Source organism: Melitaea cinxia, chromosome 8, assembly GCF_905220565.1.
Source record: "Melitaea cinxia chromosome 8, ilMelCinx1.1, whole genome shotgun sequence".
Taxonomy (NCBI): Eukaryota; Metazoa; Arthropoda; class Insecta; order Lepidoptera; family Nymphalidae; genus Melitaea; species Melitaea cinxia.
Window position 1 is genome coordinate 7646638 of NC_059401.1, and position 16152 is coordinate 7662789.

Sequence of the window (16152 nt, forward strand, 5' to 3'; positions counted from 1 at the left end):
AGTACCATCAAGTACATACTGCTACTTACTACTACGTATTTTAATGTTATATTTTTTGTTCTAGGACCTACCGGATGAGTCTAAATCAGTCGTTAACTAAGATTCAATCTTTGATACACCTAGAAAACATAAATTAATAGAAAAGTTAAAAAAACAGGAACTTAATTTAAAAAAAAAATTAAAAATAAAATCAATTTATTACAGCAAAGAGTTAGACGTCTTTAAAGCAGGAACTTGCCCCTCAGAGGAATCATCAATTACTTAAAAACGCAAGTTTTCATTGACACAGATTTATATAATTAAATAAATCAAAACACGGCTACAATAGATTTATGTAACAATTTGAATCGAAAAAAGGAGTAAATATATTTAAAACTATAAACAAGTTTTTATTTCCACATACCCATTTTACCTATATTAAATTGTGTAAAAACGTCAACACTTCACTCACTCACAGATCTTTAAAAAAGTGGCTTCAGTTTTCTGTTCTAGGTGCGTTATCTATTTTTTTTTACTTTATCTATGTTAATTGCAAATAAAGAAATTTCATTTTGTACTAAGAACAAATCCCAATTCGAATTAAAAATACTGATTGCACAGCAAAATTAGAGCAAAATAATATTATTTTAGCAACAAGTTCTGTTCGTAGGTAATCGCTGTTTATTTCAATATACCTACTTAGCTTTTGTCTTTTTTTTGAATGCGCATCTAATAATCACGATCGCGCAGTAAACAATAGTCTTATCTTTTTTTATAAAGTAATAATCATTTGTTTCAGAAATAAATCCATATTCAAAATTAAATTAAATTGTGTGTTAGTGACAATACACTTAAAATACTAAATGGGCCCATGATGTTGGGTTGGTGATTAACGCTCAAGAAACTAAATTTATACATTTACATTCTTCCCCTAACGTACCTATCATCTCCCCTGCTATCATGGCCCACACTCATGAATGTTTCCATAGTAGTCGTATTAGTTTGAATTGTCAATGTCCACTGTTAGAAAAGTAAATCAACACACTTATCTCGGCATCGTTATTGATAACAGATTTAGCTGGAAGCCTCACATAGACCTCGTCTGCTCTAAATTAAGATCTCTACTTAGTAGATTGTTTATATTGAAACATAAGCTCCCATATAAAATTTGTAGAATACTGTATCTAGCCCTGGCTCAATCTGTTATCAGTTATGGACTGAGTAGCTACGGTAGGACCTATAAAACACATTTAAATAATATTTATGCTTTACAGTTACGTTTATTAAAAACCATTATCCCAAATTTTAAAAATAAACGTATCTTGAATGAAAGTGATATTTTTAAATATTGTAATGTCATTGATGTATTTACTTTGGTGACATTCAATATCCTAAATGAAGTTAATGATCCTTCTTTATTAATCAATAAATGTGAACCAAATACCCTAAGAAATATTCAAAACTCAAAAAAATTTTTGTGCCGTATGCTAGGAATTTTTACGGAGCTAGAATGCTAAACACTATTATACCTGCATTTGTTAATGAACTTCCCGAAGACCTACAAGAGTTATACCTGGACAAACGAAAATATAGAAGATCACTAAAAGAACATTTACTAAAATATTTAAGCGTTTAATAGTTACAAAATTTTGATAATTACCTTAGTTTAAATTTAATGGCTATAACATGGTACGGTACGATAAAGATATCATATGATAATATGATATGCGACGCGGCGGCTTGTCCGGATAAGCTCTTGTGAGTTTTCGTGGCAGGCTTATGTATAAGTTTTAACTACGTGTTTTTTGTATTTTGAACAAATAAAAAAAAAATACTAATCCTCATAAGGGTTATACCCTACATTAAGGGTTCTACTTCTTTATCACATACTGCAATTTGAGTGGAACAGCATTTTACTTGAAAGAATAGTCTAAATATTAATTAATTAATTACTACACATTAGTATCAACAATTATAAAATAGCATTCGAATAGTGGGAAACTTCTACTTTTCTGTAATATTATTGAACTCGAAGAGCAGGTATTGCTGTCCTCGCTTCCTTTTTATTTGCAAATGTAGCTCTTGAAGAACCAAATGAAGATACGTTTGTTATTCATCCAGGCGTTTATTAGTATGGGCAAGACAAACAAAAATAAAAATAAATTAATTTGTAATCATCGAAAGTGGTCCAATCTTGGCCAACTATTCAAACAGCGCAGTTTAAAAATATATCGCCAACTAAGAAAAAAAAAATCTAACCTAGTGTAAGCCGTAAGTAGTATATGTGATCTTATTATCTGTCGGACGGTCCAAAAGGAGCCGACGACTGGATGTCACGATTGTGGCGCGGTGGTGGACTCTGCCCAGCACACCCTCGAGGTGTGCCCGAGATGGGCGTCACTGCGTCGCGATCTGACGACAGTTCTCGGAGGGGACTTGTCACTGCCTAGCATCATCACCGCGATGCTCGGCGACGACAAGTCCTGGACGGCGATGGTCTCCTTCTGCGAGATAGTAATGTCCCAGAAGGAGAACGACGAGCTGATGAGAGAGGAGGCCACCGACGAGGCCTCCTTCCGCAGGCGACGAACGGGGGTGCGTAGGAGGCGCTACTTAATGCGCCTCCAGTAACGCCCTGTGCTCTTGTCGGGCCGGGGTGGGAACCCGGTCCTGCTAGACATGGCGTCGTCGGGATTATTCAGAGGTGAGCCGGATAGTCCCCATGGAGGAGAAGTCTGGCCTTTTCGCCGAGGCCAGCGGTCGCTGGAGGGATCCTGTTGCCTGCAGATCCGGGACCCTCCAATTAAAGCGGCTGAAGGCTCCCGCAGGGGTTTGGTCGGTACTGCACCCTCAAGTGCTGAAGCCGACATACGGTCTAGGATTGCCTACCCGGGCGTCCTGGATATCACCCGTAAATGGGTGCCCCTGCGATAAAAAAAAAAAAATTATATTATTAGGTATATGATTACACAATAACAATTACCTTGCGATTATATCTGTGCATTAGGTATTTGTCGTCGACTGTGCAAACTGGAATCCTGAAATATTTCGGAATCGTTGTACGAAACGAACAATCCATGGACTGACTCGTTGTCCTAGGGCAGGTAGAGGGCAAGCGGTCACGCGGTCGATCACCTACGCGTTGGACATACCTCATCAAAGCTGCGACACAGACCTCCATAGTCCAGAGTTCTCGAGACGCTGAAAACTGCATCAAGTGGAGGCGTATAGCGGGGGCTGCTTTAGCCATTGAATCGTCATCAATCACGACCACTCTGTCAAGAGTGAACGACTAAGAAGAAGAAGAATTAGGTATTTATCAGATTGCTTGAAATCCACATGGCGATATTTACAATGTCGAGGCAATGTGATAAGGAAGTTCGATGTATAATTATGTATTCCGCCCTAAGCATTATTTATAAAATGCTATAAATAACTTGGTAGGTAACATCTATTAGAAATAATACTATACAAAAACGTATAAATTTGCTGAGTTTGTCATTTGAAGTTCGAATTATGTTTTTGGCCAGCAAATTTCAATATGCTAATAGGATATATGCTGCATAAGTAGTTGATTTGCTATGCTATCAGTTTGATATGAAATTAGTTTTTTTTTGTCTAGGATCTGAGAAAAAAATACAAGCAACTATTAGTGTTATTTTTCGTAATATTTGTAATGTTAGTTTTGATAATTAGTTTACTTGCTGTGAAATAACATATTTGATGTACTGATGATGAGTTTTATGACGTGCAATTAAAAATATCCATTAATATAATTATAGTAATTACTGAAAACATCATCATCATCATTTCAGCCTACCACATTCCACTGCTGGACATAGGCCTCCACAACTTCACGCCAAAAATGGAGTGAACTCATGTGTTTTGCCCATAGTCACCACGCTGGGCTGGTGATCGCAGATAGCTGGCTTTGTCGCACCGAAGACGCTGCTGCCCGTCTTTAGCCTGTATATTTCAAAGCCAGCAGTTGGATGGTTATCCCGCCCTTTGTCGGCTTTTTAAGTTCCAAGGTAGTAGTGGAACTGTGTTGTCCCTTAGTCGCCTCTTACGACACCCACGGGAAGAGAGGGGGAGGCCATATTCTTACTGCCGTAGCCACACAGCGTCATCATCTCAGCCTATTGAAGTCCACTGCTGGACGAGGAAATGTGCGAGAGACATACATACCTATTCAGTACTCGTTTCTTAAAAAAGACTGACTAGTAGCCATCTAGTTTTATTGATAATGTAGTTTTGATTCCAATTCTGTAACCTCAAATATGTAACTACAGTTTGTTTTATGTAAATACTAGTTTTCTCCGCGGTTTCACTCGCGTTAATTTGAGGAAACAAAGTTTTAATATAATATATATTCTTTGGCCTTCGTCGGCAAATGGGTTATCCAACACATAAATATTTTTTTTCATTCGAACCAGTAGTTCCTGAGATTACCGTGCTTAAACAAAGAAACAAACAAAATCTTTAGCTTTATAATATTACTATAGACACCTAAGTCTTATCGTTAGTTTTATATATTTTCCATGCAATAATAATATTTTCTATGCGATAAGCATAGGTGATATCTACGATTTTTATTTTTGTGTTACCCACACATTAGGAATTCTAAAGATTTTTGAATATCATATCAAAAATGTTAAGCATAGGTACTTACCGTATACCTAAGTGATTTAGCGTAACACGTAAATGGCAATGGATTGAAAATTTCTAAATATGTAACACGTAAAAATCATTGGTGATCGCAATAAATCTAATTAAATAAAAAAAGCATAATCTTCCAATTGTTCCCTGTTGAGCGGAGAGCAATTTAAGACAACAAAAACGTTACATATAGAATTATTTGTATACTGTACATAACATTCCTGTTGTTTATACATTACCCTAAAGCTTCTTGACATTCTTACTTACTCCGTGGTTATCTGGTTATCAGCGTGGTCCTCGACGGTAGGTAGAGTATTTCAGAACAAACAAAGTAAGTACATGCATGGAATGACTTTAGCATTGCACACTACTGTGTTTGCTTTGAAACATCCACATATCTTAACTTCCTGGAGATATACCTATGTGACGTTTGGTCGACGAAAAAATAGTTAAGTATATACGTATTATTAGATAACTCGAAAAGAACTTATCATATTACGATTAAATTGAAATGGATCCACATGACACGTACCACCTTTCGATTAAAAAAAGAATCATTGCATTCAGTCCACCCAGTAAAAAGTTCTTAGGTAACATACATAAAAATCACAGTGAGTTGAGAACCGCCTTTTTTAAGTCGGTTAAAAATATTATAAGATCGGCTACTTCTTCTTTTTTAAAATATTATTAACGAATTCTAAATCAAGAAATTAACACAAAAAATCCTACACATCCTAAATCTTATTCAAAATAAATTATTAAAAGAAATAAATTAATAAAATTGCGGTAATCAATGTTTTTCTAGCCAGGTAGATAGATACCTATTTGCCGTGACATTGAATGTTTATACCGTGTGTGTTTCCGGATCCTCAACATAAGATTATATTCATCCTGACGCGCTTATTCATTGAAGTTTCCATTGGAAATTAAGTACAGAAAAGTATTTAAAAAAATTAGTTAAATATGATTTTGACATTCTTGATGGTAAGGTTATCGATGTTTCTGCGAATTTCATTCCATTTCTCGAATAACAGGATAACCTTTGGTGTTGCATTTCACTGTCAAAGAGTAATGACTCTTTGTTCTAAGGTCAATCATGCACTGGTTCTCGTATTGCGGTAAGAGGTTTCGACTTCATGGAAAACGTCTTCGTACCTTGTTCTTTCATTGTTCCATTCCATTGAAGACTTGAAATTGATTATAATTGTTAGCAACAGTTATTTACCAAAAGAAAAAAAATACAATCGAATTGAGAAGCTCCTCTTTTTTTGGAAGTCGCTTAAAAAGAAAAATAATTTAAAATTTTAATAAAGCGAAAAGAAGATTATTAAAATATATAGATATAATTTACATATACCTATGTAACTAATTTTGATTTGATATAAATTTTATAGCTTATAAAAAGAACGAATACTATACTGCCTATGTGCGTTTCAATACATAACCATAATCCGTATCAGAACCACTTGTCAGGATTTACGTCGATTTAAGGTGACATTAAACAACGACTTATTTAAAAAAGTTATATTTTGATACATTTGTCAATGTAACAATAAAAATTTTGAAACTCAACCGAAAATTAAAATTTTCTTTTGGAATTGAAACTCGTAACCTTTTATTTTCTGGCAACGTCTTGGTTTAATTTACGCACGGGTTTTTATCATATTTCAGAACACGACCGTTCTTCGTGTAATTAATACTAAGCGAATCAGAAAAATCTAAACAAAACCTGTATGACAACTGAAAATATTTCCTATTAATGGACAATTTTTCTTTTGTATTCTGATCGTGAGTTATAAGTCAAATGAAAATAATATATCAAGTTTTTTTTTGAAGTTATACTTCTTAAATGATCAGAATAAATTTTTACGATGCGCTCGCAAACCGTCCCAAAAAACCGACACCCTGTTAAAAGTTAGCTAGTCAACGAAGAAGAAGTCAGCAACGTGAAGTTAGGTAGCCAATTAAGTATAACTTCTTACGTACGTACGTAAGCAAACACACAATTTTTTGAATTGTGATTAATTTAATATACTTAAACGAAAAAAGTTATGAGAACTTTACCTGAAAATCACATAATTGCGCAACCGAATCCTTTGAAATTGGAACACGTTTGAAAGAGAACTAAAATTTTACTAAAAAAATATATTTTTAAAGCTAATCATAATAATTTGATCTTGATTAATTTAAGATGCAAGCTGATTTTATAAATACAGTTACCACACTTTCTTGTCCGAGAACTGACAATAAACTGCTGTTGCGACTTGCGGAGTCCATCAGGTTTAACGATGCAACCGGAGCTCAAGTGTAAACATCCATTGACAAGAATGATCAGCTATCGTTGGCGACCAACAAAATGGCTCATTACTTTGTTCATATAATCGCCACGGAGATAAATGAAGTATAGTTATTTAATTTTTATGACCATCATATTCTAATAAATATTTAGTTAAGTAAAATAAGGATGTAATTTTTTTTAAAGTTATATTTTCATAAGTGCAGTTGCACTCAAACTGAATTTTCTGATGAAAGGTTGATAACAAAAAATAATTACAAGTAAATTCATTTTTTATTCAGGAACGTAATATGTTTACTTTTAAATTACCTATATCTTCCTAGAAACATTATGACACGTTTCTAATTAAAAATTAAAGCTCAATCCGCAACGCTTTTTTACTTAATGTACCTATAGGGGACTTATGTTTTTCAAAATAACGGCACACTCATGTCTCGTGACATGTTTACAGTTAAGCTGATCAATAAATTAGGTTTAAATTTTGAAATTAACATAATATTTCAAAATCGTATACCCAACTAAATCTCATTACAGATTCAGCAATTTCAACAATTTTTCAAATGTTCCAACTTAATATAAAGATTATCTAGCTTCACTCCCAAATTTCTCTTCACTAGATACTTTAATTCAATTAAGTAAGGGAAGAACGGTGAACAACATCTAAACAGACCAAACTGTCAACCACACCTGCACGCGTCGGTGGTTCGTAAGAACAGCCGGTACGACGGTACTCAGTTTCGAGGTGCCCCCTGTTAGAGAACTAACGATGCTCTAGCGACCGAGCAATGGCGGTATAACCATATACGCTCGATCGGAACTCCGCTCGGAAGAGGTTTCAGCTGCCTTGGGGTTTTAATTGATCTCTAAAATGTCTGGTGCAGAAGGCAAGGGGAAACCACTGCACCATTTTCCCATGAAAGTCATCATGAACAGTAACAATAACGCTCAGTCGGCGCCATACTGTGTTTGAGACAGATGGTGTGAAATCTGCTACCGGCCATGCGAACGTAGGAAACCAGGCACCCTACGGAAATCTTGCTACTGGAATACCCATAAAAATGTGTCAAATCCAGAAGATTGGTGGTATATATAATGTGCGTGGTCCCCTTAAACCACGGAAGCTCAAGATTCTGGAAGAGGAACTATCCAGACACAACATAAATATCTGTGGTATTAAAGAGACGCATTGGAAAGATTATAGTCATTTTCACGCGGGGACGAATATCGTATACTTCTCTGGAAATGCAGACAGTAGTAGAAATGGAGTTGGTCTTATTATTCCAGAAAGTACCATGAATTGGGTGTTGAGGTATGAGCCTGTCAGTGATAGACTGATAAGTATCAAGCTAAAGGCTTCACCAGAAAACTTTAACATCATTCATCATTCTAAAGGTGAAACAGGGACAGAGCTAGAAGAAATATCGAAAACCTGGAGGAAATACTGTCAGTCGCTGTTTGAAGATCCGCAATCCAGTGTTTTTATTCAACAGAGCCATTGGATGAAGAAAAAGAGCCAAACATCTTGAAGGATGAAATAAGAGCGGCAATTAAACATCTGAAGAATGGAAAAGCCACGGGAAAGGATTCCTTTCCCATAGAAATGATCAAAGGCTCGGGAGAGTATGGTGTCCAGATTGACTGTGTAACAAGGTGTGGCAAACATGTACATGGCCACAAGAATGGGCCCACAGTGTTTTCATACCACTACACAAAAAAGGCTCTACAAAAATTTGCAATACTATTGCCTCATTGCACGCATACCGTATGCGAGCAAAATTCTCCTGCACATTATTAATGAGCGTCTCAAGTCCTACTCATCAAAAGAGATTGCACCTGAGCAAGCAGGCTTCGTCAAGTGCAAGGGTACCAGGGAGCAAATACTTATTGTGCGCCAAATTATTGAGAAATCTCGTGAGCTCAACAAAGCAGTATATATCTGTTTTGTGGACTTCTCGAAGGCGTTTGACTCGGTCTGTGAAGGTGGTGCAATCTTATGTCTATTTAGGAGCGTTGATCTCGAACAATGGAGGCTGTATAGACGAAATCAAACGACGTATGGCGATATCCAGATCACCTATGGATAAGCTGCAAAAAATATGGAGGAATGGTAACATCACCAAAACCACTAAGACTCGGCTAGTTAGAGCGCTAGTATTCTCCATATTCCTCTACGCTTCGAAGACCTGGACTCTGCGAGAAAGTGAGAAGAAGAAAACAGACGTTCTCGAGATTTGATGCTGGAGAAAAATGTTGAGAGTGTCAACAAGTCCATTCTGGAAGAACTCGGCATCAAGCAGCGCCTGTCTTTCATCGCACAGGCTCGAATTCTCACTTTTTTTGGTCACGTGATTAGACGTGACAATGTCTCCATCGAACGTCTATTCGTCCAAGGAAAGGTAGAAGGAACTAGACCTCGCGGCAGATCGCCTTATGAGATGGACGGACCAATTAAAGGCTGCAGTGGACGTTCCATTGCATGTGTGCTCCCGAAAAGCAGCAGTCAGGGAAGAATGGAGACGGATCGTCAAGCGTGTGACTTGGAAGTGATGACACGACCGCTCTGACAAAAGTGTAACGAAAGAGAGAGAGATAATTTAACTATCAAAAATTATCTGAATTTGATATAAATAACTAAAATAATTTTTACGCTCGACTAGACTTCCACTCATTTTTTTTTTTGGTAAAAACTTTTTGTCGTAATTATGATGTAAACATGAGATTTATTATTTTACACGTATACATAATTATGTATGTAGGTTCGTTAAAAGGGCAAAATGATCTTGGTGTTTTAAATATGTCGCTTTCTTAAACTGCATTAATTTGAAGCACGCGCTGTTTTACTTCTTTGGAATTATTAAACAATCGAGTGCCACACTGAAATTGTTTCTCAAGCAAATATGTCACACTGGATATTTACAAAACATGTACAGTGAAAAATGTTACACGTATATGTCCACAGGCTTAGCTAGGTGTGATGGTTAGGAGACAAATGTAGTGACTACTTTAGATTCGTTTTTAACCTCGCAAACGGTACTATAATCAAAGGATTATTAGTAACCTATAAATTATTATTTTACTAGGTACTTTTAAATCGTAAGAAACGGGGATCAAAACAATTTCAATGCAATGGAGTTTCCCGTTTTAAGACAAACTATATTTCCTATAATTCTCGTCAGAACTTCTTTTTTTGCGAAGAAATGAATGAATGAATATGGACATTGAACTGAAACAACCTGTAAACGACCTACAGTTGGGCAATGGCCTTCTTTCCATATAAAATAAGTTTTCGGTCCAAAGGGATAAAGACAAAAGACACTAAGAACCACAAGTAACTAATTAGGCTGAACGCCTTACATTTAATGTCTTCTGGCCAACGCTAAATGCCAAACGTTTAAATGTCTTTACTTCTGATATGCCTAACGTCGTCTAAAGCCTAAAATCGAACGCCAAATGCTTAACATTTCATACATCATGTCATACGCAGGATACTTACTCTTAACGTCAAATTTTTATAAAATAATCGTGTTTGCTTGCAAACGAAAAAAATAATTGTGTTTGCTCACAAACGAAAAAAAACCGACTTCAATTACATCGACGAGTAATACAACGTAGATCGATGAAAAATTAGTCAAGTAACTACGCGTTATCAAAGATTACTCAAAAAGTAGTTATCAGATCTCAATAAAATTTATATGTGACCACAAGACAAACATCAGCTTTCGATTAAATTAAAAATTATTAAAATCGGTACACCCAGTAAAGTTATTGCGGATTTTCAAGAGTTTCCCTCGATTTCTCTGGGATCCCATTATCAAATCTTGGTTTCCTGAAAAATTTTGTAACTATTGACCGTGTGGACCGATTTCGACAAAAAATTTTTTAATCGAAAGGTGGTGTGTGTCAATTGGTCCCATTTAAATTTCTTTGAGATCTAACAATGACTTTGCGAGTTATATCTGATAATGCGTTTTTACTTGACGTTTTTTTCGTCGACCTACGTTGTATTATACCGCATAACTTTCTACTGGATGTACCGATTTTGATAATTCTTTTTTTGTTGAAAAGGAGATATCCCTAGTTTAGTACCATGATAAGGAAACTAGGATCTGATGATGGGATCCCAGAGAAATCGAGGGAAACTCTTAAAAATCCGCAATAACTTTTTACTGGGTGTACCGATTTTGATAATTATTTTTTTTGTTGGAAAGGAGATATCCCTAGTTTGGTATCATGATAAGGAAACCAGGATCTGATGATAGGATCCCAGAGAAGTTGAGGGAAACTCTTGAAAATCCGCAATAACTTTTTACTGCGTGTACCGATCTTAATAATTTTTAATTTAATCGAAAGCTGATGTTTGTCATGTGGTCACATATAAATTTTATTGAGATCTGATAACTACTTTGTGAGTAATCTTTGATAACGCGTAGTTACTTGACTATTTTTTCGTCGATCTACTTTGTATTACTCGTCGATGTAACTGAAGTCGGGTTTTTTTCGTTTGAGAGCAAACACAATTATTAAATGTACAATGTCCAAATACGTACAAAATTAAACTTCAAATATGTAGGTAATATAAACTAGTAGTGTAAATAATAATAAACACCAGCAGTTTTTATATAAGTTCAAAAATAATAATAATTAAGAAACACTAAATTCAACTCTTTTTTAACCGACTTCCAAAAAAGGAGGAAGTTCTCAATTCAACTGTATTTTTTTATGTATGTTACATCAGAACTTTTGACCGGGTGGACCGATTTCGATAAAAAATTTTTAAATCGAATGGTAGTGTGTGCCAATCGGTCCCATTTAAATTTATTTGAGATCTAACAACTACTTTTCGAGTTATATCTAATAATGCGTTTTTACTTAACGCTTTTTTCGTCGACCTACGTTGTATTATACCACATAACTTTTTACTGGATGTACCGATTTTGATAATTCTTTTCTTGTTGGAAAGGAGATATCACTAGTTTAGTACCATGATAAGGAAACCAAGATTTGATGATGGGATCCTAGAGAAATCGAGGGAAACTCTCGAAAATCGGCATAACTTTTTACTGGGTGTACCGATTTTGATAATTTTTAATTGTATCGAAAGCTGATGTTTATCATGTGGTCACATTTAAATTTTATCGAGATCTGATAACTACTTTTTGAGTAATCGTTGATAACGCGTAGTTACTTGACAATTTTTTCGTCGATCTACGTTGTATTACTTGTCGATGTAATTGAAGTCGGTTTTTTTTCGTTTGTCTGCAATCACAATTATTTCATATTTGTTACTTCTTAACTTTTTACTGATTGTACCAATTTTAATAATTCTCTGTTATTCGAAAGCTGGTGTTTGTCGCGTCACACGATTTGTGTGATCCCATTTTTGATCGAGATTTGGCAAGTTCATTTTGAGTTAACTCAAAGGGATATAATTATCCATAATAATGCGTATTTTTTACTACCTCCTTTATATATTACTTGTCGATGTAATTGAAGTTAGGCATTTTTGTTTGCGATCAAACACAATAATGTAAATTCATTTTAATGACTGAATATTAATACCCATGCAATTGTTTCAATTACCTTGCAAATATTAAGTAAAATTAATTTAATAGAACTAAATTGGGTACCTTAATTTCTTGCACAATGTCACTATGAACAACTGTTATAATAGTAGTTAAAAACAAATATGTTTAACTTTGTTTATTATATAAAAATTGCTTTATTAGCTTTATAGATTTAATAGTTATTTAGTTTAGTATTAGTAAGGTCATCACTATATTTTTAATTTAATATATAGGATATAATTGTCAAATTTTACCTGGAGTTTTATGCCCAATTTTTTTTGTCTCAAGTGTTTTATTTATTTAATGTTTGAAAGTAATTAAGTTATATATAACTTATGTCATATGGACTTATATTTAATGATTATTTTTATAATGACAAAAGGAAAATATTAGACGAGGCCATTATAAAAATATTCGGTATATATTAGTTTGTATAGAATATATATATATGCAAACGACTTTTTCTTTTGGTATAATTTATTGTTCCATTTAGAATTTACATCAAAAATAATCACTTATACAATTTTTGTTAGAGATTCATTTAGATTGAAAACATTTGATTTTAAAATCTACTTATCTACGAATAAAACATTTAAATATATTTAAGAAACATTCAATAAAGAGTAAATACTGATAAAAACATTTAACACATATTATCTCTACTTATACCTAACAATTATTATTGGAACAATATGTAAGTAGAAGATAAAAATTAATAAAAATATGTCTATTTTAAATTTGTTAAGGTTACAGAAAAAAAAATAGAAATAAAATCTGTCCTTTCTGTCAACGATACCCTGTACTAAGTCACAACATTTCCACAATATCCGCCTCCCTTTAATACAGTAGGTAGTGTAATACTTACAGTAAGATAAATATAGTCCTAAAGAGGATCAAAAATATAACTCTTCAAAATATAAGAGATTCTTAGAAACCTTATATATCATACTACAGCAGAAATGTTATAATCAGACTCATAAGTTTTAGGAATGTGCACAGCTTAAAGCTAGGGGCAGACTACTAGTGTTTAAAACTAATCCTCCTTAGGGAGAGGTATCTAACACCAATGTATAGCGAAACACTTAAATCTTTTGAACATTAAACATTGAACATATAGACACCGAGTGACATTCGAGCAAATTTTATCCATGAGCTGACTTGATGAATATCGTGTCCTTAAAGGCTAAATTTTATACTAATTTCTAAGACAAACATTTTTAAATATGAGGCAAGAATTTATAGGAAAACATGGTAACTTTAAAAACAAATTATTCACTTTGCAAAAGAAATCAAGAGATTTGGACACAATGACCTCTTGCTTCAAAAATATAAACAAATTAAAAAAAAATCATAACCAGAGATTTAAATCTCATAATTACGGAATTTTGAAATGACTTCAGATGGAGGCTCTTGATTGCCACCACCCCAGCGTCCCCACAGAGCAGCGCCACCCTCAGAAGCTCGTCGGGCCGCTGCATTACTATGGCCCAAGCTTGAAGGTCCAGAAGAGCGTGCCGATTCATCTTCTAGCATGCGATCCTTTGTATTCGGTTTGGACCAGTGCATGGACTGCTGAATATGTTCCTTCATACCGAGCCACTGTTTATAGCCCATTGATATACCACTTCGTCTCCATTTGTCATACAGAGCTCGCTTAGCTGGATCACAAAGTGTTTCCTTGGCTTCCTAGAACACAATTACACAATAATACAAAAAATTTCCTTAATAGTTTCTAATTTGATTAGACTTGGTTTGGGTTTTTCCCAAGCACACTAATAGGTTTGATAATTTTTTTACCTTTAGTTTCTGAAACTTTGCTTCTGCGTCTTTATCGCCATCATTTTTGTCTGGGTGATATTGCAAAGCCAAGACTTTGTATTCAGCAGTTATTTGTTCAACCTGGAATATTGTAATAAATTTAAGAATGAAATGTTAGAAGGTAAAGTTAAATCGCAATATAATTTTTTGCAAACAATACTAGGATATAGGTCAATGTTTGCGGCCTTAATTGAAGGTCAACAAGTGGGGCGAAGAAATCAATACTAACTGGTCATAGATGGGACTAGGGAAATAGAAAGTTGAAGTTGAAATACTCACAGTTGAATTTTCATCACATCCGAGCAAACCGTAGAAATCATCATCGGGACTTCGTTGATAATTTAATATTTCATCCACTCCGGTCATTTTCACGACCCTCCCTAACAAAACCCCGATGTATACTGAAGATTTGAAGAATTTGTTACCGTCTTACCGACTAGTCGACTACCACAGACGTAACGATTTGCTGTACTTGATAGCAATATACAGTACGAATAATAGTTCAGTAAACTCTACGACGTTGTCACAAAGTCTATAGTTGCGCATCAAAGAGTTGCGCATCTACAACAACTCATACATTGGTTTTCTCTCTTATGCCACTCACACGTTTGCAAGTTTTTACGATTTTATTATTTATATTCACTCACACACGTTGAAATACAAGAAAAAGTTGACATTGACGGTATTATCTAATACAATGCGTGTATAACACATTCACGTTGACATTTTCAAAAGAAAAAACTGCAATGTACTACAAAACACTGTTGTTGCCAGGATTATGAAGAGAATTTCCAACATATATGAATGAAACTTTAACTGCGCATTGCGCAGTGAAGCAATCAATAATCTAGTGAGATTTTTTATACAGATTTATATTTGTATATTACTGATCTTTTTTAATATAAAATAGATGTAATAAATAAAAATAAATATTATTATTATTATATTTATTTATTTGTTATTATTATTTAAAAAGTGGTTACTACAGTAAAGAATATAGCCACTCCCTGGGTGTCGTAACGTCGTAAGAGGCGACTAAGAGATAATACAGTTCCACTATCAGCTTGGAACTTATAAAGCCGACCGATGGTGGGATAACTATCCAACTGCTGGCTTTGAAATACATTAGCCGAAGACGGGCAGCAGCGTCTTCGCTGCGACAAAGCCAGGCCTGCGGTCACCAGCCCGCCTGCCCAGCGTGGTGACTATGGGCAAAACACATGAGTTCGCGCCATTTTTGGTGCGAACTTGTGAAGGCCTATGTCCAGCAGTGGACTGCGATAGGCTGAAGTGATGATGATGATGAATAATTCAAAATATTGTTTCATATATTGTTAGTATTTATGATAAATGTAATGGCTGATTACAATAACATATAATCATTTAGAATACAGAATAACTATTTCGTGATAATTTAGCTTAATAAAAACTAAGTACTTATTGGACGTATTTTAAATATCAGGGGTTACGTAGGTTGCCACATGTTAAACACACGCTTTTTTATTAAAATTCGATTATGTTATTGGAAAAACGTCTATTTTACACTAATTAATGACTAACTATAGTAGACTTTTGAATTTACTTAAAAAAAATGTTTTCAAGGAGGTTTTCGATTGTACTGTACCTACTTATGTATTGTTGTGTGTCAATTCATTACATTTTACTAGATTTACCGATTTTGATAATTCTTTTAATCGAAAGCTGGTGCTTGTCAGTCTTGCCACAAGACTCAGTCAACAATGTCGCATTTAAAGATCGAGATCTGACGAGTATAAATTAATTATCGTTTACGTCGTATCTATTACTATTTTGCCGATATAAATTAAACTCATTTTT

The 16152-nt window shown here is 34.5% G+C and overlaps 1 protein-coding gene and 1 pseudogene across 1 annotated transcript; one reads left to right on the forward strand and one right to left on the reverse strand.

Annotated features, from left to right (window-relative positions):
* Positions 1–7992: 7992 nt before the first annotated feature.
* Positions 7993–9481, forward strand: LOC123655848 (annotated as a pseudogene).
* Positions 9482–12957: 3476 nt separating this feature from the next.
* LOC123655544 (J domain-containing protein) lies at positions 12958–14761 on the reverse strand. Its single transcript, XM_045591314.1, has 3 exons — positions 14596–14761; positions 14296–14397; positions 12958–14184 (listed from the first exon to the last, which is right to left on the reverse strand). Exons 1-3 carry the CDS (start codon positions 14680–14682, stop codon positions 13861–13863), a joined length of 513 nt encoding a protein of 170 aa, XP_045447270.1. The 5' UTR covers positions 14683–14761; the 3' UTR covers positions 12958–13860.
* Positions 14762–16152: the final 1391 nt, after the last annotated feature.

Excerpts from the sequence above, each read along its gene's own strand:
- LOC123655544 (XM_045591314.1), bottom strand. The coding sequence starts at position 14,682 with ATGACCGGAGTGGATGAAATATTAAATTATCAACGAAGTCCCGATGAT. Across the intron at positions 14,398-14,595 it reads GATGTGATGAAAATTCAACT|GTTGAACAAATAACTGCTGA; the intron begins GTGAGTATTTCA and ends ACAATATTCCAG. Across the intron at positions 14,185-14,295 it reads CAAAGTTTCAGAAACTAAAG|GAAGCCAAGGAAACACTTTG; the intron begins GTAAAAAAATTA and ends ATTGTGTTCTAG.